At 37.5% G+C, this 25,257-nt stretch overlaps 1 protein-coding gene across 1 annotated transcript in view; it reads right to left on the reverse strand.

Moving 5' to 3' along the window:
- The window catches only part of STK3 (serine/threonine kinase 3), a 281,104-nt gene that overhangs the window by 77,287 nt on the left and 178,560 nt on the right, over nucleotides 1–25,257 (reverse strand). The window contains exon 9 of the mRNA XM_043601459.1: nucleotides 7,039–7,231. Within this exon, the coding sequence (XP_043457394.1) occupies nucleotides 7,039–7,231 (193 nt within the window). The remainder of the gene's footprint in view (nucleotides 1–7,038; nucleotides 7,232–25,257) is intronic.

Here is a 25,257-nt window from a genome sequence, read left to right on the forward strand (position 1 = left end):
CACTCTCTACTGAATATGCTCCACTGTGTCTCCACCCCTCCTATATACTCCAGACAAGTTCTAGGCATTGAGAGCAGAGTGAAGCTGCTTATTTCCTTGCTCTAAAATGTGGTTATTAGTCCTAGCTGCACCTCAGAAGTACCTGTACAGTTTTACTGTTTTGATTTTTTGATTTATTTTTTAAATTGAGATGCCCAGGCCCTACTCTGGCCTGCAGAACCAGTATCTCTGAGGGGCTCCTACTATGATATAGACTTCTGAGGTTAGCTACATGGACCCAGGAGCAGGGTTTATCTTGTAAATCAAGCCCACTGATCCAGTATGTGGAGATCTCTTAAGATCCTAATCGTGTCTTAGAATGTTATTTATATTTTGCTCCACTTCACGTCATTTGCAATTCCAACAGACTTTCACTGTACAGCTTCATCCAAGTTTCCGTAAAAAAAGTTAAGCTCAGCCAGCGCTGAGGCCTATGCCCTATAGCATACAATGAGAAATCTTCTCCTTGACAGTTTAAGACTGAACACTACGGCTGACTGAAATTTAGCAACCACTGCCATTGCCTCTGGTAAGCCTTCTTATTGTACAGGTGGGAAAGCTAAACACTGCATTTCCTAGAACTCCCTGCACCTTATCCTGGATAAGTGCACTTTTTCCTGATTGGAAAAGAAGGGAGGCAGAAGCCATGAGCCTCTGACAAGCACAGTACTCAAGAGGTAAGGGTTTCTTAGAGCAGCATGCCAGCGTCCAGTCAACAGCCTCACAGGTTGCAGTAGCCCTGGTAGCATTCTAATCCCTGAAGGGCAACAGGGCTTGAGCTCAGTCTGTATCACTGAACTCCAGAGGCCAATGGCAGCCTCTGGATTCACTGCCTTCCTGACTGCAGCAGCCATATATTCCATCCAGGGCCACTCCTGTGAGGTAGAGGCATTCCTGGAGGCCTAGTCTACACAGCCCTCTTTTCCGACGTTTCCACCGATTTTGTTAATAGTCACATCTCTGACTTAAATCTCTTTATGTTTAAAATGCCCAGAGCAGTTTCTGTTTCCTCCAATAAACGCTGACTGATACAAGCCCATGTAGCTATAACCATTCAACCCTCATAACAGAACCATCAGCCAGTTCATACTACATAGTGGCTACCAGGATAGCATCAGAAACCTTGTCAAATACTTTTCCAAAATCCTAAAACACAATATCCAAACCCACAATTTCCTCTGACCTATATAAGCTTAGCCATGCTGTCAAAAAAAGGAAATTCTATTATTTTGGTATAATTCGTTCCCAGCGAACTATGCAAAGTTGTACTAATCTCAGTCTCCTTTCCTAAAGCGTTTATAGATATTCTACACTCCTGCCCGAAAGGGATGTCAAGCTCACCAGCCCCTGAGTAGTGATGTTGATCTGGGGGCCAAACCAGAGTCTGTATATTGGTTCCACTGCTTACTTGCTGTAAGACCTTGGACAAGTCACTTCACATTCCCAAGTCTCAGTTTCCTCAGGGGCAAATGGTAGTAATGATGCTACTCTACAGGGTCCTTGTGAGGGGTCAGTAAGATCATGTATGCAAAGTCCTGAGCACAACGATGGCCTATGCCAGACCCTCCACTAATGACAGCTATAATTTGAGAAATCCAACCTTTTTTCTCTTTTCTGAAAATAAAAAATTACAATAAAATTTAAATGTACTCTTTCATGTCTCTTGTGACGCTTTCATGCATTTTTCATTTTTCTCGAAGAGACATCAAATTTCACGAACAGTGGAACATAGTTCTCTCACTTGAAAGTTATCTCAACACACATTATCGATCATACCTCTACTTGCAGATCCTCAGATCAGCTGAGCGATCCCTTCCCATCTCATCTTGCCATTCAAATTGTTCATATTTATGTCTGTGCTACCCTGTTCATTTTGGGGGTCATTATTCCCCATAGCACCCCCTCTGGCTATCTTACTGAGTAACTAGAAATGGAGCGAGGTCTTAGAGGAAGGAGGGGAGGGTGGGAGCAAGAGTTTGCCCTGGGAAGGAAAAGGACTGGCTCACTGCTCACTGGCTCAACACGTGCAGTCCCGGGAAGCCCAGGCCTCCCTCACCGTGCAGGAAGCAGGGCTCCAGTTTCCCAAGCTGCTGGAAGGCCAAACTGACAGAGGAACAGATGGAGATTATTTCTTATTGGTGACCTACTCTGCTACGTGCTTGATATATCTACCTAAGTTAATCTGCACTCACACACAAACACATATCCACAAAAGACCAGAAAAACAAATATACATCACTGAAGCTCAGAAAAGATGAACACAGTTAAACGTGGTCTGACTTTAAGTCCCATGGTCTTTTCAGTACACCACATTATTTGGTCAGAAAAGATCTGATGAATTTCTACTATTGTGCTGGATATTGCCTTAAGCACTGGGAATACAGTGGAGTAAACAGATAATCACACAGAAACAAGCAATTACAATACGGTGTGACAGATGCTATTCCGAGGAACAGCATGAAGTGAGCTGGCAGCCTACGGGAGGGGCACCATCCCCCAGCTGGGTCAGGAAGGGAAGCAGCCCCTTGACTGAGCCTGAGAGGATGAATATGAAGTAGCCAAGGAATCAGCAGTCCAAACAGAGGGGCTGTGCAGTGCAAAAGCCCAAAGGTATGAAAGAGCATTCTAAAAGCTGAGGAGCTGGAAGAAGGCTGGACAGGGAATAATGAGCCACGAAACAGAAAGGTGAGCAGACACCAGAGTGTCTACTGCCCTTTAATCCATGTTGGGCTTTAAGTGAGAGCAATGGGGAGTTGCTGGAGAGCCATAAGCAGAAGAGAGGGATGCTGGATCGGTGAGGAGGGGGGTGCTAAGGATGGAGGCAGGGGATCAATGAGGAAGCCTTTCATGTGAGAGACTATGAGGATCTACACTAGGGAAATGCCAGCAGAGATGGTGGGAAGAGGGCAGAGAGATTCAGGAGGCAGAACTCGAGATGATGTTAATTCAGGGAGGGGTGAGAAAGAGAGAGAAGTTAAGGACGACTCTAAATTTTCTATCTTATTCCAAAGTCTATGCTTAAAAACATCCGTATAGTCCTTCTATATTCTCAAATGATAACGTTTAATTTTTCTTTTCTATGAAGCAGAAAGCAAGGTCACCTATTGAAACTGAGAGGAGAGGTGGCAGGAAGAGACTTAGTGAAGGTCTAAAATAGCCACTTTGCAGGAGAAAGAGCTGAGGCAGAGAAACACAGGCTCCAGGAAAGTTCTGAAGGCCCTGAACTGGTGATCCATCTACATAGATCTGAGATTGCTTCCATCAGCACTCAGCACCCATGGTGAAGATGCCCAGAATACGGACAAAGACACTGATCCACAGTCACATTTTGTCAGGAGGGGCAGAAGAGAAAGAGAATAGGGCAAAAAAGTTAAGGATATGAATAAGCAAGTAGCTAAAGCTATAAGACATAATCTCTAAACTGACTGGAAAATGTGGCTCTTCCTCAGATACCTACAGAGACAGTTTCCTCTCTGGGCAATTAGAGCTACCAATCCAGCCCCAGCTCTGTGAGACCAGAAAATTCCACCACAGAAACTGAGCTGTATAGATCTAAGCTGAACATGGTAAAAGACCCCAGTCTTTCTCTTTCCTGAAACAATCACTCTCCCAGAATCACTCCCAAAGATATAATCTCTAGTATCTCATAAATTTGATGACAACGGATTCTTGACCTGGTCCTAATCTACTACTTCAGGATGGAAAGTCCCAAATGTTTATTCCCTTAATGACAACCAACCTGCTTTGCACCTACTGTCAAACATTCATAAGTCCAACTGGATAAAGTACAATATATGAAGAAGGAGAGACCCAGGGATAAATACTGGCTGGTGCCAGATTGTGAAAGACCTTGGTTACCAAGCTGAAGCCTGGACATCCTGTGGGTTATGAGGAGGCCCCAGGGAGATGTGAGTGGGAGTGATGGGAGAGGGAGGGTGAGAGGAATGCTATCATCACTGAAAACGGGTTTGGAGAGTTCTTCTGGGAACATGCCCTTATGCCTATTTTATTATTTTTTTAAACTTTATGTATTTGAGACAGACAGAGAGTCAGCAGGGGGAGGGGCAGAGAGAGGGAGAGGGGGAATCCCAAGCAGGCTCTGCACTGTCAACGCAGAGTCCGACGTGAGGCTTGAACCCATTAACCATGAGATCATGACCTGAGCTGAAAGTCTAACACTTAACCAACTGAGCCACCCAGGTGCCCCATGCCCATTTAAAAACAGATCAAATTTTAGATATTTTTTGTCACTATTCTCTACTTACTTTCAAGAGATTTTTTAATAATTTTGCTTCCTATAGTCATACCACCACATCTTTCAGAAGTAAGGAAAACAAATCCATGAATTCTAGCTTCATGAATAAAGGTATAAAAGAATATGCAAACATAATTTAAGCTGACAAGAATATGGCAACTCATTTGAAACTCCAACAGGAAAGATTATGGAAATCAGGATCTTCAGCACACAATATAACATTCTAGACATCTTAGAAAATTAAAAATAATATATTGCTATAATGTGTTTGGGGAACAAAAATGCTGAAGACACATTAGCAAATGGGGCTTTGACATGACATAACCTGAGAGCTCAAACCAATTAATCTAAGACGTTTTAAAGAAGATTTAGATCATTTAAAAAAAAAAAAAAAGCAACAACCCAAAACTAATTATGTGGTTTCAGGAAAAGTAAGTTCTGCCTCAATAACTTCTTTATATTCTTTATTGCTATACTACAGGATGACAAACCCTGCGGGTTACACCAACATCACTCGATTAGACTTTTGGGAACACGTAAGTCCCACATTCTAGAATGATGTCTAAATTGCAGAAACTTAAATTACACAGAAAGTTGGCTCATGGGATTTAAGATTTGCTAAAGCACATAAACAACTGCAAGTATATAAGCTGCTATCTGCTCAACTTAAAAATGAGCTTTCAGTAAAATGTCTATGGCCTAACAAAATCATACTTGGGACATAAAATTATATACTGAGTGGTTTCTGTGGCTGTCAAAGCTAAAACTCGCTACAAAAAGTATGTGGAAATCTGCACTGATAATTTAATGCATGCCGTCTGATAAATCATCATCACAGAGCCCTTCCTTGAAATATAATCCAACATGAATTAGATGCTATAAAAACTCATTTTTAATAACCACTGCTTATATACTGATGTTCAACTCTGTGACTGCACAGAAAAAGTTGTTTATGTAGTTTTGTAGGGAGCTCAGTAGCTCTCCAGAAGATGCAGCGAAGCGCTCAATGATCACCTAACTGGTCTGCTAAGGATTATACAGTTTTACTAAAAGAAATTTTACCAGCTGTGGAAAAGCGATGCTACATGCTGAGGGGTAATATGTTGTAAACTGTCTTATCATAGGGTCTTTTTAATCTGCAAGGCACTTAACTTATACCCTACCACTTTGGAGGCTACAAGACCACCCGACACAGTTGGGTAAGCATGGTACGGATGCAGAAGGCCTCCTGCAGTCAGAAGCCTAGCTACGAATACAATTTTTAGGCTGCTTTCCAGGGAAAAGGTTCAGGAGACTCAACAGTTGTGGGAGATTAAAAAAAAATTCATATCCCTTTCCCAATTCCCACCCAGGATTAACTATGTGGCAATCTGCTTGCATTTTGTGTTTCATGACCCTCCCTTTCAAAGAATACAACCATAATGTGCTATATGTACCAGGAAATGTGAAGAAAGCAAGAGCAGTGAACAAATGGCTTGAAGCCATGAGGTAAGACTCACCAAGCAGCCTCACAGGGGGAGTAGCAAAAAGAAAGGGGTACGCAAAAAGAAAACAGACATGTCACAGAGAAAACTGCTGCCTATTTCCATGTTACAATAGTAGCAAATCACTTGAATATTTATAACTTTCTAGGCTCCATAATGCAAGAAATCATGTATTACTGCTTTTGTGCCATTCAGAAGCAGTGCTGTGCAGTGGAAAACAGCCTAGTGCTTAGATTTTGACATTGACCACACATGACCAGGGTAGGAGGGGGAAGAGGAGGGTCAGTAGGTATCAAGAGATAATTAATCTGCTTTTGCCTACAACTGTGAAATCACAATGTCCTACCCTGTTAACTGCAATCTTAAAAGGTACAAAAAGAAATGCTAGTCTGCAAAAGTATCTCTGTCTTCATCACTGTAAGCAATGGAGATCAGAGAGAATGTCTTAATCGTCATTTTAGCCCCTGCAGCATGCCTGGCACTGTGCCTCACACATGACAAGCAGCAGTAAATATGCACTGAACTGAATTTTCGGCATGAGTAAGCCCATCTCTTGATCCTTCTTTCCAATGTTTCTTCTTTTCCCAACCAAGACCTTGTTTCTTCTCTTACCTTGCATCCTCTGTCATCTGTGGCTTAACTGATAATTTAGAAAACATGAAATAATATTATGTTGTATTTATTGGAACAGAATTTTATGTTCACTTTTTTACTGAGGAGGTAAATGTTAGGAACGTTATCCTTTTTTTTTTTTTTTTTTTTAAATGTTTGTTTATTTCTGAGAGAGAGAGACAGAAACAGAGCATGAGCAGGGAAGGGGCAGAGACAAACGGAGGCACAGAATCCAAAACAGGCTCCAGGCTCTGAGCTGTCAGCACAAAGCCTGATGCGGGGCTTGAACTCAGGAGCCATGAGATCATGACCTGAGCTGAAGTCAGAGGCTCAACCGACCGAGCCACTGAGGTGCCCCAGGAACGCTATGTTTTTATCTCTAAAATACTTTACAAATTAAATTAAGCTATGGGTTAGTATCTTTTAACAGAAAAAGTTCCATAACCCTAAGTTAAAGATGTGCTGCTTTCTGCCATATTAAAATTTTTAAAATTTACTTATGCCATACTCTCCTTACCACTAAATAATGCCCGGAAACAAAATTTTCCACAACTGGCTATAAAAAGACAAAATGTATCCTAGTTTCAATAGGAAGTGTACTTCTATAGAAGATAGAAAATTAATATTCATTGGGAAAAAGCCACATACTTTTCATAGTCCCATCTTCTTCTTCTTCGTCTTCACTGTTTATAACCATGGTCCCCAGGTCAGATTCTAACATGGTGCTGTTATGTTCAATCATGGTCTGGGCCCCTTCACTCATCGTGCTCGTGGCCTTCATCGTGCCCACACTTTCTGAACTAGTCTTCACCATGGTGTGGGAGTCCAGCTCATCTTCATCCTGCAAGTAAAATACTGCAGTGAAGGAAGACTTTTCTAAAACGGCCAGATTTCTTAATTCTTCACAATATGACAAGCATATGATACTTTTTTAATTGAAGTATAGTTGATACACAATGTTACATTAGTTTCAAGTGCACAACATAGCGATCTAACATCTCTATCTATTATGCTATGCTCACCACAAGTGTAGCTGCTGTCTGTCACCACACAGCACTATCACCCTACCATTGGCTATATTCTCTATGCCACACCTTTCATCTCCATGACTTATTTACTCCATAACTGAAAACCTGTAGCTCCCACTCCCTTTCACCCATTTTGCCCATCTCCCTCTTAATGTTATTACTATATTTCAAAATAATTTAATATAATGTTAATTTAATGTAATATTAATATATCTGATATATTTAATAATATTAATTTATAATACATTATAGTAATAGAATTAACTTGATATACTTAATATAATATCAATATCGCTTTCAATAATGAAAATACTAATATAGCTAATTTTAATATACAGACATACATACAAATGTTATCATAAGAGCCCAAGTTATCCAAAATAATGTAAAGTTTTAGGTAATTAAAGCTCAAGCAACAGAATTTCTATTGGATGAAATAGAAGGCTGCTAGCTATTTTTTTTAAATTTTTTAAAAATGTTTACTTCTTTTTGACAGAGAGACAGAGCATGAGCGGGGGAGGGGCAGAGAGAGAGGGAGACACAGAATCTGAAGCAGGCTCCAGGCCCTGAGCTGTCAGCACAGAGCCCGATGCGGGGCTGAACTCACAGACCTCGAGATCAAGACCTGAGCCGAAGTCAGACGCTCAACGGACTGACTCACCCAGGCGCCCCTAGCTATTTTTAAAATAAGGATTAAGATAGGTAAATTACCAACACATGCAAAACAAAGAATACAGTGACCAAAAAAATATGAGACAGCACATTAAAGACAGAACATGTTGGCACTATTCTAACAGTCATGTTTACAAAACTTCGTACAAAGGCCATTAGCTTTTTTCTTGTTAAAATTGTGTAAATACACATAAAATTTAACATGTTAATAACTTTCAGTGCATATTTCTGAGGCATTAAGTACATTCACAGTATTATGCAATCATCACTAATATTCATTTGCAGAACTTTTTCATTATCCCAAACAGAAACCCTGTGCCCATTAAAAAATAACTCCTCATTCTCCCCTTTTCCCAATCTCCAGTAACCTCTCTTCTCCTCTCTGTTACTATGAATTTGTCTATTCTAGGTACCTCATATAATAGAATCAAACAATATATGGCCTTTTGTGTCTGGCTTATTTCACTTGGCATGTTTTCAAGGTTCATCCATGTCGTAGCATGTGTCAGAATTTCATTCCTTTTCAAGACTGAATGATATTCCATTTATATATATACACACACACCACATTTGTTTATCCATTCATTTGTTGATGAACATTAGGCTATTTACACCTTTTGGTTATTATAAATAATGCTGCAATGAACACTGGTGTACAAGTATCTATTTGAGTCCCTGCTCTCAATTATTTTGGGTATAAACCTAGAAGTGCAATTCTATATCATATGGTAATTCTTTTTTAATTTTTGAGAAACCACCAAATTGTTGCTCCCAGTTGCTACACCATTTTACATTCTCACCAACAGTGCACAAAGTTCCATTTTCTCCACATTCTCACCAAGACTTGTTATTTTCTAGTTTTTTTGATAACAGCCATCCTTAGTGGATATGTGGTATCTCATTGTAGTTTGATTTGCATTTCCCTAATGATGCTGAGCATCTCTTCATGTGCTACTGACCATTCATATATCTTCTCTAGAGAAATGTCTATTTAAGTCCTTTGCCCATTTTTGATATAGGTTGTTTTTTGTTGTTAAGTTGCAGGAGATCATTGTATATTCTAGATATTAACCCCTTAGCAGATACATGATTTCCAAGTATTTCTCCCCATTTTGTAGGTTGCCTTTTCACTTTCTCGATGGTTCCTTTGATGCACACGTTTTTAATTTTGATAAAGTCAAAGTTATCTGTTTTCTTTTGTTGCCTGTGTTTTCATTGTCTTATCGTAGCCATTAGTTTTTAAATGTAAATTCACAGAAAGATCAAATCAGTAATATAAATATGAACCAAAAACTGCTCTTTAGAATGTTCGTCAAAAGATAAACTGAAATTGGGCCATAAAAATAAACTAACAAATTCTGTTTGAGAAACCAGACAAAATGCTACCTGGAAAAACTTGATACATACTGTGAAATTCATTTACATACATTCCACTTTAGGTAGAAACAAGCAAAACCTAATTCTGACAGAAGTCAAATGCGAATACAGAGAATAGGAACATCTGTATAGTTCTCAGCTGTTTGATGGCCCTTCCTCTTCCTGAACCTGCATGATAAATTCAGCATATCTCTCAAAGTCTTTTGTGCTTCTTTCACAAGGTTCTCTTTTATTTATTTATTTATTTATTTATTTATTTATTTATTAATTTATTTATTATTTAATATGAAATTTATTGTCAAATTGGTTTCCATACAACACCCAGTGCTCATCCCAACAGGTGCTCCTCTCCTCAGTGCCCATCACCCACTTTCCCCTCCCTACCACCCCCATCAACCCTCAGTTTATTCTCAGCTTCTCTTTTAGATGACTTCGTCATTCTTATGCTTCGGCACTCTAACATGTTGAAGACTCCCAAATCCCGAAATCTTCCTGAACTTATTACTTAAATGCTTAATGACGTTTAAAACTCAACAATCCCAAATCAGATATCATCTCATCCACCTCTTTAGTCTCTCCTGTCTGCCTCCATCCCCAACAACGACCACTACAAAGCACAGTAATCTGCATTAGCTACCCAAGAGTAAAAAATCAACAGGTCTTCTTAGGTTCATTCTGTCTTTGATTCTCTATATCAACAGAGTTCTGTATATCAACTGTTACTGAGTAAATTCCTGATTGCCTCATACTTGGGTGAATGCAAGAAAAGCTCCCTGACTAAAGAGTCTCTCCCACCCTGACCTTCTAGAATCAGACAGATTCCTGGCTTGAATCACTTAAGAGACATAAGACCTCTAGGTAAACAATTTAAAATCTCTAAACTTTAGTTTCTTTCATTGGAGTTATGATGATTAAATGAGAAAAAACATGCAAAATGCCTACATATTACTAGAACAAAGTAGTTTCACACTTTCTTCAAAGCCCATATACCATATGAATCTTTCTTAAAAACGATTGTACCATAATATCCTACTGAAATCTCTAATGGCCATAGTTCTTGCCTGCCTTAAAAGCTAAACACTTCTGCCTCATTTTAATGTCTTCTATGTTATCCTATTTTATCTGGCCAATCTTATTTTCCCATTGTCCAAATGTCCTCCATTTTACTCAGGCCAACCTTAACTGAGTCTCCAGCTGCTATAAACCCATGTCACGCTATGCTCATTAAGACCTGTTCTTTCTTTGTTCACGTCTTCTTCTCCACTCAGAATGCTCTTTCCTCTCTGTCCATTCTAACTAAATCCTATAGTCCCAGATCAAGTATCTACTACCTTCATGGCTAATTTAGTCCTTATTAATTATCCTCTTTTCTAAATTTCTATAGAATTTATAAGCTGCATCACACACTTTTGCATTTAAATTTATGATCTCATATTGTGAATAATGCTTTGTAAAATCTTTTAGAAATATAAGTATCTTATAGATAAGAATACCTTACAGTACCTCCGAATCTACTCCACTGTTTCATTTGGTATTCCATATACAGTAAGCATTCATTACATATTTACTTTACACAGAACTATAAAATCATGAGCCTTTAACAATTCAACCCCTCATTTTATTTATGAAAAAAATGAGATTCATAGAAAGCAAGAGACATCCCTAAGGACACATATCTATTTAAAAGCAAAGTGGGAGTAAGAAACTAGTTCTTATATTTCTTAGTCTATTACTCCACTAAATACATGTATCTTACTTACATTTAAATTTTGATCCACTTGAATGCTTAAGTTAGAGGTACAGGTTTACAAATTTAACAGCTTATGTCACCAGCGCCTATTCCCAAAGAGTCCACACAAATTATTTGGTCCATTCTCGTGAAACCATCTTCTCTTATTTGTACTATTAAAAACAGTACGATTATACTGTATGATTTAAAAATTATAAACTATACATGTAAACTATATATATAAACTGTTAAAAATTATAAGCTGTTAAAAACCATTAAAAAATGGCCTCTGCATAGTTTTCTCTGTTCCCACTCTTGCCCACTTTAGTCTCTCAAAGGCAGATTGATCCTTTCAAAAGATAAATCAATCATTTCATGTTACTCTCCTGCTCCAAACCCTGCTGTTGGCCTCCTATCACACTTAGAATAAAATCCAGAATCTTTATCAGCCAAATGTGATCTGGTTCAGTAACATCTGCCAATCCTATCTCCTATCACATTCCTTCTCACTCACCAAGTTCCATCCTTGGCTGTTTCTGGAGCATTCTAAGCATGTTCCTCCTCGAGCCTTTAAATTGGCTGATCTTTCAACCTGGAATGCTCCTCCACAAGACAGCTTTATTCTTTACTTAACTCAAGTCTCTACTTAGATGTCACCACCTTAGTGAGGCTTTTTCTGACCACCAAGCTGAAAGCAATGTCTCCATCAATCTTTTATCCTTCTGTATTCTTCATAGCCTCTACTTGGCTTCTCTACCACTAGAATGTAGGTTTGATGAAGGCAGAGGCTTCTTTTTCATCGATGAATCTCCAATGCTTAGAACACCTATCACACAATAGGTACTTAATAAGAACTTATTTAATAAATGGATCAATTTATATTTTCACTTGTTAATTCATTCAGCAAGGATTTATTGTAAATTTGTAATATGTCAAGGAGTAGACCAGGCATTGGAGATACAAAGATAAATAAGAAAAATTCTGCTCCATTTTGGTTTTTTAAGGAGACTGATGTCTAAGAGAAACTGACGTGTGAGGGATAAATTACCAGGCGATTTGTTAAGTACCATGAGAAAAGTGACCTCTACCTCTGCCTCTAACAAATGAAGAAAGCCTCGCAGAGGAGGCTGCCCTTAAATTAGGTCAAAACGATACATACTATGTATGTAACAAATACACACAAATTTGGGTGACTGCTTTATATTACAGCTTCTTTTTATAGCAAAGCCACACTCAGACATCCCTTCTCAGCTCAGACACCCCAAGACTCAATTAAGTGCCATATTCTGTACTGTCAGAGCACCTTATGCTTATGCCACTCATATGCTTATTACGCAATACTGTAATTATCTATATACTTGACTTGTCCAAATCGCCCATTAGATTCTAAAACCTGTAAGTACAGTAACCAAATCCTGTTAACAGTTCTATTCCTGGCATCCAGCACAAAGCCTGTTCTTACTATATAATCTATTAAACTAATGTTAAAGCCCTTATTATGAGGTAGTGCCAAAGCACAGAACTGAGGACAATGTTATAAAAGGTTCTACGGGAGAATTTTATTTAACTTATTATTTTAAAGTACAGAATGGCTGGGGCGCCTGGGTGGCTCAGTCAGTTGAGCATCCGACTTTGGCTCAGGTCATGATCTTGCAGTTCGTGAGTTCGAGCCCTGTGTCAGGCTCTGTGCTGACAGCTCCAAGCCTGGAGCCTGCTTCGGATTCTGTCTCCCTCTCTCTGCCCCTTCCCTGCTCATGCTCTGTCTCTGTCTCTTAAAAATGAATAAATGTTAAAAAATATTTTTAAATAAAATATAGAATGGCAACTGAAGAAACTGAGAGGGAAAATAATGCTATTAACTAGAATTATTAGTTGATCATTTTTTTAATAGTCATAAAAATAGTTACCAATGAGTAGAAGAACTTACGCTAAAAACTTTTTGTAGGCTATTCCCATTTAATCCTCTTATTCATCCTGTGAGATATTATTAACCCCACTTTGCAAACAATGAACCTGAAATTCAAGTGAGTTTAATAATTTGTCTAAGGTCATACAACAAATAAGTAGAGGAATAAGGATTCTAACTAGGTCATTCTGATTCTGAAGCCGAAGATCTAACTTTCAATTTTATAAAGCTTTACAATTATTTACAGCATTTCTCAGGTCTAGCTGAATTTAATAGTGGTTAGCGGGGGCATGTCTCATTTTTGCTAAAAGATAAAGAAACTGACATACACATAAATAAACTGATTGTACTTGGTCCGAAAGCTAATAAAAAAACCTGGAATTACTCTTTCTAGTAGACCCCATTGAGGAAGAAAGGAAACAACTGATTTTCTATCAGTTCTTTTAAAATATCAACTGCTAGTTTAATACCTTATTTTATCATGTTTGCAACCAGTTTAATTCCCAAAACACTGCATCTATTTTTATATGTGTGAGTCATTTGTCTCTCATCCTTGTAAGATTCAGTGCTGTGACAATTAACATAACATTTGGGTGACGGGCAATAATACTCTTAGTCTTCCTATATCCATATTAGATTTGAATCTACAATAATGAGACAGAATCCGAAGCCCTTCTGGATTCACACAACTGGCCCAGACAATCTATACAATTATAAAAACAATAAATCAAGTTTGGAAGCGATTGCTCTTATAGCATATTATCTTCACTGACATAGTCACTTTGCTAAAGGATGCTAATCTAATTTACAAATTGACAGTAAATAAAAGAGCAATGCAAAAAAAAAAAAAGAATGAGGACCCAATTCACTAATGGGAGGGTGGCACCCAAACAGTAATTAATAAAGTACAGATGGAATGAGAACCAGTTTCTATGAAATTTGAAGACTCGGACACTAATAACGTGGTGATGGTGGTAAAAACTTTTCAGCAATACTTTTTACTTTTAAAAAATCATTAACTCTGAAATTATTCCTGGTATTTTAGATTATTATTAAAATTCCATTTGGTGCTTTTAACATTTTTACAATAAAACAGTTAAAATGTTTTTCCAAAGTCACACTTCATTTATATATATTTTGTTATTCCTCACAAAAGAAAAGCAGAAGAAAAACATGTTGATATTTTATAGAAAAAGGTCTGTGGAACAGATGCTTCTCCACTGTAGAAAGCAGCCAATTCCAGTAAGGAATACAATAGCATTTCAATCAGTGGTCATCATGTGCCAGGAATGCAAAACAGAGTACTGATGATAATCCAGGTTATGAATCATAAAATCCACATGGAATACAAATATTTGAAAACATTATTAGGAAATCCTACTCCATTGCTAAGATAGATTTATGCTGTAACAGTCTGAGAAATAATCAGATTTTGCGTTAGGTATCCCGACATATGCAAGATCTACTACTTTAAAGGATTTTCTAAATATTCAGCTACTCTTTGATATTAAAGATATTCACATAAACACATTAGAAAGCATTTGCCATTTGTAACATTGATGAGATAGACTATTCCTTAAATACGTGTTTTTCCAATTGGAAATACTCTATTTTATTTCCCTTCTTGAAATATTAAATACATCTTTACTGCTAGTACAATTACATAACAGCACATTATCAGCATACAGCAGTGATCTTAATGGTTTTGATTCAACTAGAGAATTCCACTGAGGATACATTCTGCTACAGCATACAAAATTTACTTTTATTTTTTTTTCCAAAACGATTTTTTAGGAAAAAAGTGAACGTGTAAAATATATAAATGAACCAATTATATAAACAGTTGCAATATTATAGTGGTCTGGATATCTTTCAAACCTCTTAGAGGTGCTAATCAGGGATGACACTAAAACAGCAAATAATAAATGTAACAAACATACTATAAATGCATAACTGAACTCTTGAGACACTAAAGGAAATCCCCAAGGGCCCCAAACAGAGCTGGGAAACAGTGAGAATAACCTAAATCTGACCTCAGGGGCTGCCTTAGGGGCATAAGATGATGGGGGTGGGGTGGTAATAGGGTATCCATTTTAGTGGATAAAGGGAACAAGCGACAAGTCTTTGGGTTCTCTCCACAGTAGAACTGAAACCCCTGTATAAAGGTGGGGATCTTGAAAGTCTACATCCTCAGTGAAAGGGTGAACAAGAAAAAATGTACTCAAAGGCAGAGAAGACATGCAAACTTGTTTGTCTCACTTCGGCTTTATGCAAAGATGGGAAGTGGGTGGTGGTGGGGCTTCCTTTTAGAAGGTATAGTTATGGGTTTTGGCTTTCTAACGTTACCCACAAGGTGTGGGGAACTTCATGCTGAGAAATTAGCCTAATGCAGTCCCACTATGGAAGTACCTGGGGTGCCTGATGGAAACAAACAAAAATATCCACCCTGGACAGGGACTCAAACTCAATCATCAACCCAGAAATAATCATTCTCAGAAATAAAACCCAGCTAGAGTTGAGCTCACAATCCAAAAGATAAGTAATGAATGAACAAGCTATCAAGAATGGGTAGAAACAACAAACACCAGAAGTAAGACTCCCTTCTCCCTTAAAATTAAGTTAGTCAACTTAGAAAGCTGCATCTTTCTAAGACAAAAATTTCTAGGATAAAAATTAGTAAAGAGTATACGGTGGCATTTTAGATTGGAAAAAACAAGCACAAAAGTAGAAATAATTCTGTCTAGAAGGGAAGGCATTAAGTCATTCTGACTGCATTAACAAATGACCTACAGTTTACAGAGTGCTCTCAACACTGAGAAATGGAATAGGTTGGTCGGCAGAGGACTGACCGGAACCTTGGAGACTCAAGAATGAATGGAGAACAAGACTGGAGAAAGAGAACCTGGAGTCAGAAGGTTATTACTGAAATCCAGAGTTGAGGTAATCACAGCCTATACTAAAAGGTTTACAGAAACAGGAATCACAAGTTGAATCTGAAAGAAATCCTGAAAGAATCAATAGATTATGTAAACTTTCTGGTCAAATTATCAAAATAACTCCAATACTCTGAACCTAAAGAGATGAAACTGACTCGAGAAAAGTGTGAAAGGTTCTAATTTGAAAAGATGGAGAAGATAAAATAAATAATGCCAATTATTTATAACCAAAAAATGACTTAATGGAATTTGCCACTTTCTCACATGATGAAGGCACTGAAATCTAATAATCAATTTGTGGTGAAAGGGTCAAATAGGAAATCAACAAGGCATGTAAGGTGCGACTTCAAGGGAATGGACATAAAACTGGGGAAAACTATGGCAGGAATCTTTCACTTTTCTCCCTGTGCATAACAAAATCCGAGGTTGTTGGTTACACTGCTAACCTGTGTCAATGATAAATTTGACTTATTACTTGAATTAGTAAAAGGAAAAATGAAAGGGTACTACTGCACATTTGCTTTTATGTCTCACATCCAAAAAGAGGGCTTTGTACCACTTAACTAAAAACACCTCTGTGCTACAGCAAGGTGAACATACTGAAGTGACACGGGAACATTATCTTCAAATTCCACTTCCAAATACAGTAAAGAAGAGCACTTACCCCATTGCCCCTTTACCAACAAACCTTGTTTCTTTGTTACCAGTGAGATGGCTCACAGCAGAAGCAGCTGGTTAACTCTGGTCTCATTAGCTCCACATTCAACCCAACTGAGCTAAGAACTACTGAAAAAACATCAAAAATACTCTCTTTCAAACAGCTGCCCTTAAGCACCGCTTCAATGTCTGACAGTCCGAAAAAGGTAATAAATTGGTATTTACCAACAAAAGCTATTAAGATCTACAGTATCTGAGAATCTGTCCAACGAATGAACTGTCTTCTCATTGCTGTAAGTAGGTGGTCCTTCTGTTTCACTGCAAGGCCAGCATACGAGCTTATTCAGCTGCTGTCTTTGACATACCTGTCTTTAACAAACAGAAACTTCTGCCTTCATGGATCCTAACTTTTTGCATGTTCACAGGCATGTTTTAGAGTTACATCAAAGCATTCAAGATCTCCAAAAGTCATAAAAGACTTGTTCATCAGTACAAGCCTAAATGGTGAGAAGGCGTGTGGGCAGGACTTCAGAGGCTCCATGATGCAAGACTGCACAAGTTCTTGGCATTATATTAAAAGTTTCCAAACAAAAGATTATCTTACATCCCCTGTGCATAATACTGATATACAATACAGTAAATTAAAAAGTAAAAGCAACCTTAACCATGGTTTTTATTTTTTCTCTTAGAGCCAAAATGATGTCAAAAGACTAACAAAATATAAAAATTAAAAAATCAACTATTTTAAAATAAAAATAACACCTTTAAAAATTGTTGTTACAAGCAGTTTGTAAAAAATCCACAAGAGGGCACCAAAGACAAAACACTAGAACAAATTCCATTAATTGGAGATTTACAGATAATACAGGTTCATAAAACAGGTTATTATGTTTACTAACACACTATCAATACCTTTCAGAAAGAGGCTAGTGGCTCCCTGTCTTAAGCTGATATATTTTAAAATATAAGTATAGCCAAGTTATATTTTTAAATAAGCAATATTTGTTTCTTAAAGGACAGGTTGCCTACACTCAGTAATCTTCCCAATGACTTCCATACAATAGCAGGAGCTCAATGAATAGTTGCTGATTCCACAAAATTGACAGAAACATACAACAGGAAATATCAAACATTCATATTACTTTATCATTGCATTCTAAATTGTTTTCTATTAAAAGATTTACAATTGTAGGGATGCCTGGGTGGCTCAGTCAGTTAAGCATCCGACTTTAGCTCAGGTCAGGATCTCATGGCTTATGAGTTTGAGCCCTGCATCAGGCTCTGTGCTGACAGCTCAAAAACAAATAAATGTTAAAAAATTTTAATAAAAAAAAGATTTACAATTGTATATCTTATGTTTGTAGAACAAGGGCTAATTTGTGTTTGAAAAGAATTTTTTCTTTCCTGCATCCTTTCTTTTCTGTCCCTTTTCTATTCCATTATGATAGTGTTTAATAGCAAATAAAAACTTTAATACACACTTAACAGAAGAAACATCACTTGTAAAGTTAGAAATGTAATATAAAATGATTTTGAGAAATCACTCTCTAAAGCATACAATTCACAAGAAGACTACTAGCAATATTCATTTTAATGTGTGGTTTATGTAATACAAATGAAATTCTGGAGCAGAGAGGAGTTATCAGGGAAGCAAAAAACAAGCAATCTTCCTCTACACCCCCAACCAAATATTTATGACATTTGGCTTAAGAACTGCTGAAGGAAAACACTTCAGTACCAGTATGCACCTTAAATGCAAATACATTCTGTACTGATGATAATTGTGCGGCACTATGCTAAATAATAAGGGGTAAAAGTCAGGTAGAATCTACTATAAAGGTTGTATTATAAAGATAAGTAAATATATATAGCTGATGAATCAAAAATTACATATTTATATAATAAATTCTGTGTGCCATGCATTGTACTAAAATATAGTCTTTGTCCTTGAGAAACGTACAGTTTAAAAAAAATTTTTTTTAATGTTTATTTATTTTTGGCGGAGAGAGAGACAGAGCATGAGTAGGGGAGGGGCAGAGAGAGAGGGAGACACAGAATCCTAAGCAGGCTCCAGGCTCCAGCACAGAGCCTGACGCGGGCTCGAACTCACAGACCAAGAGATCGTGACCTGAGCCGAAGTCGGACGCTCAACGAGCTGAGCCACCCAGGCGCCCCAGAGAAACATACAGTTTAGTGGACAGAAGTAGAAAACAGACAAAGTGAGATAAATATTCTCATAGAGGTAAACACAGGGTACATTCAGGAACCATATAGAAGCACTTGTTCAGCTGAAGCTTAAAAGAGCATCATGAAAGGTTCCCCCTTTCCAGAGGAATCATGGTCAAGATGACTCCTGAAAGATAAGGAGTTAATCAGGCAAATGAGGGTGAAGAAATGAGTCTAAGGAAAAGCAGCAACTTATAATTTGCTTTAAACACTTTTTGAGCAATCCTATTTTTGCCAATGGTTTTGCTACCAATTGCAAAAAGCCTGCTGATTCCTAATTACTTGCTCTCTCCCTGAGGCTTCAAACCTGCATATCCAACTGCCTGCTACATAAAATGACTTGGATGAGCCAGGGACACCTCAAATTAAAGCAAGTGCTAAAGCCATCTCATCTTACCCAGAAAGTCGCCTTGGAGAGAGTGCTGCTGGGAGAATATTTTGCCACAGTCTAAGGGGTAGAGAGAAAATGTGGGTGAGCGAAGAAACAAAGGCTCTGACTACTCTATCATGAGGTTTGTTAGTGAATCAGTTATTGTTGATTTCTTCCCTGATTTTTTTTTTAAATGGTGAAAAACAACTACATTTGTAGTTTGAGGAGAAAGGCCCTAGAAAGAAGAGATACTATGACTGACAGAAAAGAAAAGGCAAGTAGAGAAGATACCCTTAAAGGAGGTAGGGGCGCCGGGGTGGCTCAGTCAGTTGTGTCCAACTTCGGTTCAGGTCATGATCTCAGTGTTCGTGAGCTCGGGCCCCATATCGGGCTCTGTGCTGACAGCTCAGAGCCTGGAGCCTACTTGGGATTCATGTGTCCCTCTCTCTCTGCCCCTCTCCTGCTTGCGTGCACGTACATGAGTGTGCGTTCTCTCTTGCTCTCTCTCAAAAAAATAAACATTAAAAAAATTTATAAAGGGAGGTAGAAGGAAAATCAAAGGGCAATAAAATAACAATGACTGCTCTTTGTGCAGAGCTCTATCACAGTACTTTCATATTGTATTGTGATGAGTCATCAGTTCACTTGGTGTCTCACCCACCACACTACAATCTTCTTGTAGGCAAAAACCACATTTTAGTTTTATTCTATATGAATTTTTATGAGTGAAAAAAGATATATCATCTGAAACAGGGAGACAGAGAAAACTAGTGAGGATGCAGAAACATTAGAGTTAAAAGAAAACTGAGGTCTAGTTAGTTGCGGTAAGACAAAAAATATATACAAAAGTTATAAAGATTTATTTCTAAGTAAAAGGATTATTTATGCAGAAAATTTCAAAGAATCTACAAAAAACTCCTAGAACTGATAACCAAGTACAACAAGGTCATAGGATATAAGCACAATATAAAAAATCATTTGCTTCCTATATATACCAGCAATAAAAAGGTGGAATTTGGAATCAAAATAATTTTTTTTAAATCTCAAATGCCAACTCAAATTCCTTAGTTTTCTCAATGAAGCAACTCAGAATTTAGGCCAACTGATTGTAAGTCTGTAGTGTCATACTTTTGTTAAGGTGATTTGTATCTTGCTGTGTTCAGAGGGAACAATGGTAGACCTTCGGTACTCAGTGGAGTTGAGGGTAGTTGGTTTCCTTCTTTCTTCCTTTTTAAAATTTTTTACTCAATTTATTTATTTATTTAAAAAAGTTTTTTGAACGTTTTTTCATTTTTGAGAGACAGAGAGAGTACAAGCGGGGTGGGGCAGGGAGGGAGGGAGACACAGAATCCAAAGCAGGTCCAGGCTCTGTGCTGTTAGCACAGAGCCCGACGTGGGACTTGAACTCACAAGCCGTGAGATCATGACCTGAGCCAAGGTCAGAGGCTTAACCAACTGAGCCACCCAGGCACCCTTCAATTTATTTAAACAAAACAAAAAATTTTTAAGAAAGGTTCATCCATTTCTCTCACTCCCTCACCCCCTGCCTCCTGTAGCAACTAATCTGTTCTCTGTATCTATGAATGAGGTTTTTGATTTTTCTGTTCTTGTTTTTATTTATTAGATTCCACTTGTAAGAGAGATCATATGGTATTTGTCTTTCTCTGACATTTCACTTAGCATAAGTTCTATCCATGCTATCACATATGGCAAGATTCCTCTTTTTTTAAGAATATTACATTATATACATAATAACACAATTTATTTATCCATTTACCCACTGATGGACACTTAGGTTGGTTACATATCTTGGCTATTATAAATAATGCTGCAATGAACATGGGGAATGCACATATCTTTTCGAATTGTTTTTGTTTTCTTTGGGTAAATATCAAAGAAGTACAATTTTTGGATCATATGATAGTTATATTTTTAATTCTTTGAGGAATCTCCATGCTGCTTTCCAGAATGGTTGCACCAATTTAATTTCCCACTAACAGTGCACCAGTGTTCCCTTGTCTCTACATCTTTGCCAGCACTTGCTATTTCTTGTCTTCTTGATAATAGGCATTCTAACAGGTGTGAGGTGATACATCATTGTGGTTTTGATTTGCATTCCCCTAATGATTAATGATGTTGAGCATCTTTCATGTACTTGGTGGCCATCTGTATGTCTTCTTTGAAATAAAGTCTATTCAGATCTTCTGCCCATTTTTTAATCGGATTGTTTGTGAGGCTTTCGCTATTAAGTAGTAGGAGTTCTGTATATATTTTGGTGATTAGCCTCTTATCAGTTATATGACTTTAAATTATTTTCTAACATTCAACAGGTTGTCTTTTCATTTTGTTGATGGTTTCCTTTGCTGTGCAGAAGCTTTTTAGCTTGACATAGTCCCATTCATTTATCTTTTCTTTTGTTGCCTCTGGTTTTTGGTATCAGATCCAAAGGTCATTGCCAAAACCAGTATCAAAGAGTTGTCTATATTTTTTTCTAGGAGTTTTATGGTTTCAGGTCTTTTAATCTGTTTCAAGTTAGTTTTTGTGTATGGCGTAAGATATGGATACTGTTTCATTCTTTTGTGTGTAGCAGTCCAGTTTTCCCAACGCTATTTATTGAAGAAACCGTCCTTTCCCCATTGTTGTTAGCAGCTCATTCGTTGTAAATTAATTGACCATATAAGGGTGGGCTTAATTCTGGGATCTCTATTCTGTTCCACTGATGTATGTGTCTGTTTTTAATGACAATATGATATGCTTTTGATTACTATAGCTTTGTAATATAGTTTGAAATCAGAGATTGTGGTGCCTCTGTCTTTGTTCTTTCTCAAGATTGCTTTGGCTATTCAGGGTCTGTTGTGATTACATACAAATTTTTGGCTGATTTGTTTTCTGTGAAAAATGCCACTGGAATTTTGATAAGGGTTGCACTGAATCTGCAGATTGCTTTGGGTCCTATGGACATTTTATAATATAAAGTCTTCTAATCCATAAACATGGAATATCTTTTCATTTATTTGTGTCTTCTTTAATTTATTTCATTAATGTCTTGTGGTTTTTAATATACAGGTCTTTCATCTCCTTTGTAAATTCATTCATAGATATTTTACTCTTTCTTATGCAATTATAAATTGGATTTTTTCCTTAATTTCTCTCTTTGATAGTTCATTATTAGTGTAAAGAAATGCCACATATTTTTATATACTGATATTGTATACTGCAACTTTCCAGAATTCAGTTTATTAGTCCTAAATAGGTTTCAGATGGAATATTCAGGGTTTTCTTTATATAGTATCATGTCATCTACAAATAGTGACAGTTTTACTTCTTCCTCTCTGATCTGGACACCTTTTATTTCTATTTCTTGCCTAAGTGCTCTGGCTAGGATACTCTGTTGAATAAAAGTGGTGAGAATAGACATCCTTGTCTTATTTCTGATCTTAGAAAGCTGAAAGCTTTTCACAGTTAAATATGACATTAGTTGTGGGCTTGTCATATATGGCTTTTATTATGTTGAGGTACACTCCCTCTATACCTGCCTTGTTGAGAGTTTTTGTCATAAACGGATGTTGAATTTTGTCAAATTCTTTTTCTGCAGCGATTGAGATGATCATATGATTTTTACCCTCCACTTGATTAATGTGTTGTATCACATTGACTGATTTGTGGATGTTGAACCACAAATGTATGAAACTAGAAGTTAATGACAAAAAGAAAACTTGAAAATTTATAAGTATGTGGAGATTAAACAACATACTACTGAACAACCAATGGGTCAAAGAAATCAAGGGAAAAATAAAAAAACACCTTGAGATAAACAAAAATGGAAAAGTAACATACCAAAATTTATGGGATGCAGCAAAAGCAATTCTGAGAGGGAAGTTCGTAGCATTAAATACCTACCTCAAGAAAGAAGAGAAGGCTCAAATAAACAACTTAACTTTATACCTCAAGAAACTAGAAAAATAACAAATGAAGCCCAAAGTTGGCAGAAGGAAATAGTAAAGATTAGAGCAGAAATATATGAAATAGAGACTAAAAAGATAATAGAAAAGATCAATGAGATTAAGAGCTGGTTCTCTAAAAAGATAAACAAAATTGACAAGCCTTTAGCTAGACCCCCCAGAAAAAGTGAGAGGACTCAACTAAGATTAGAAATGAAAAAGGAGATGTTACAATTGATGACACAGACATAGATTATAAGAAACTACTATGAACAATTATACACCAACAAATTGAAAAACCTAGAAAAAAAGGATAAATCCTTAGAAACATACATGATGAAAGAAAAAAAGAAAATCTAAATAGATCAATTACTAGCAAGGAGGCTGATTCAATAATAATCAAAAACCAACAAACAAAATGTCAGGACCAGAGGCTTCACTGGTAACTTCTACAAAACATTCAAAGAAGAACTGAAAACAATTCTTCTCAAACTCTTCCAAAAAAATATTACCTTGATACCAAAAACAAATAAACAAAAGAAAATTATAGGGCAGTATCCCTGATGAACAAAGATGCAAAAATCCTCAACAAATCATTAGCACACCAAATTTAGCAATTCATGACAAGGATCATATGCTACAAGCAAGCAGGATTTATTCCAGGGATAAAAAAAACCTAAAATTTATTTATTTATTTTTTGAGAGAGAGAGAGAGAGAGAGAGAGAGAGAGAGAGAGAGAGAGAGAGAGAAACTGAGGCTCCCCGCAAGCAGGGCTCAAGCTCACCCTAGGTGGGGCTCATGCTCATCCAGTGTGGGACTTGAACTCACGAACCATGAGATAATGACCTGAGCCAAAGTCAGGTGTTTTATTTATTTATTTATTTATTTATTTGTTTTTTCAATATCTGAAATTTATTGTCAAATTGGTTTCCATACAACACCCAGTGCTCACCCCAAAAGGTGCCCTCCTCAATACCCATCACCCACCCTCCTCTCCCTCCCACCCCCCATCAACCCTCAGTTTGTTCTCAGTTTTTAAGAGTCACTTATGCTTTGGCTCTCTCCCACTCTAACCTCTTTTTTTTTTTTCCTTCCCCTCTCCCATGGGTTTCTGTTAAGTTTCTCAGGATCCACATAAGAGTGAAAACATACGGTATCTGTCTTTCTCTGTATGGCTTATTTCACTTAGCATAACACTCTCCAGTTCCATCCATGTTGCTACAAAGGGCCATATTTCATTCTTCCTCATTGCCACGTAGTACTCTTTTGTGTATGTAAACCACAATTTCTTTATCCATTCATCAGTTGATGGACATTTAGGCTCTTTCCATAATTTGGCTATAGTTGAGAGTGCTGCTATAAACATTGGGATACAAGTGCTCCTATGCATCAGTACTCTTGTATCCCTTGGGTAAATTCCTAGCAGTGCTATTGCTGGGTCATAGGGTAGGTCTATTTTTAATTTTTTGAGGAACCTCCACACTGCTTTCCAGAGCGGCTGCACCAATTTGCATTCCCACCAACAGTGCAAGAGGGTTCCCGTTTCTCCACATCCTCTCCAGCATCTATAGACTCCTGATTTGTTCATTTTAGCCACTCTGACTGGCGTGAGGTGATAGCCGAGTGTGGTTTTGATTTGTATTTCCCTGATGAGGAGCGACGTTGAGCATCTTTTCATGTGCCTGTTGGCCATCCGGATGTCTTCTTTAGAGAAGTGTCTATTCATGTTTTCTGCCTATTTCTTCACTGGGTTATTTGTTTTTCGGGTGTGGAGTTTGGTGAGCTCTTTATAGATTTTGGATACTAGCCCTTTGTCCAATATGTCATTTGCAAATATCTTTCCCATTCCATTGGTTGCCTTTTAATTTTGTTGGTTGTTTCCTTTGTAGTGCAGAAGCTTTTTATCTTCATAAGGTCCCAGTAGTTCATTTTTGCTTTTAATTCCCTTGCCTTTGGGGATGTGTCAAGTAAGAAATTGCTACGGCTGAGGTTAGAGAGGTCTTTCCTGCTTTGTCCTCTAGGGT

The sequence above is a fragment of the Prionailurus bengalensis genome, chromosome F2, assembly GCF_016509475.1.
Source record: "Prionailurus bengalensis isolate Pbe53 chromosome F2, Fcat_Pben_1.1_paternal_pri, whole genome shotgun sequence".
Taxonomy (NCBI): domain Eukaryota; kingdom Metazoa; phylum Chordata; class Mammalia; order Carnivora; family Felidae; genus Prionailurus; species Prionailurus bengalensis.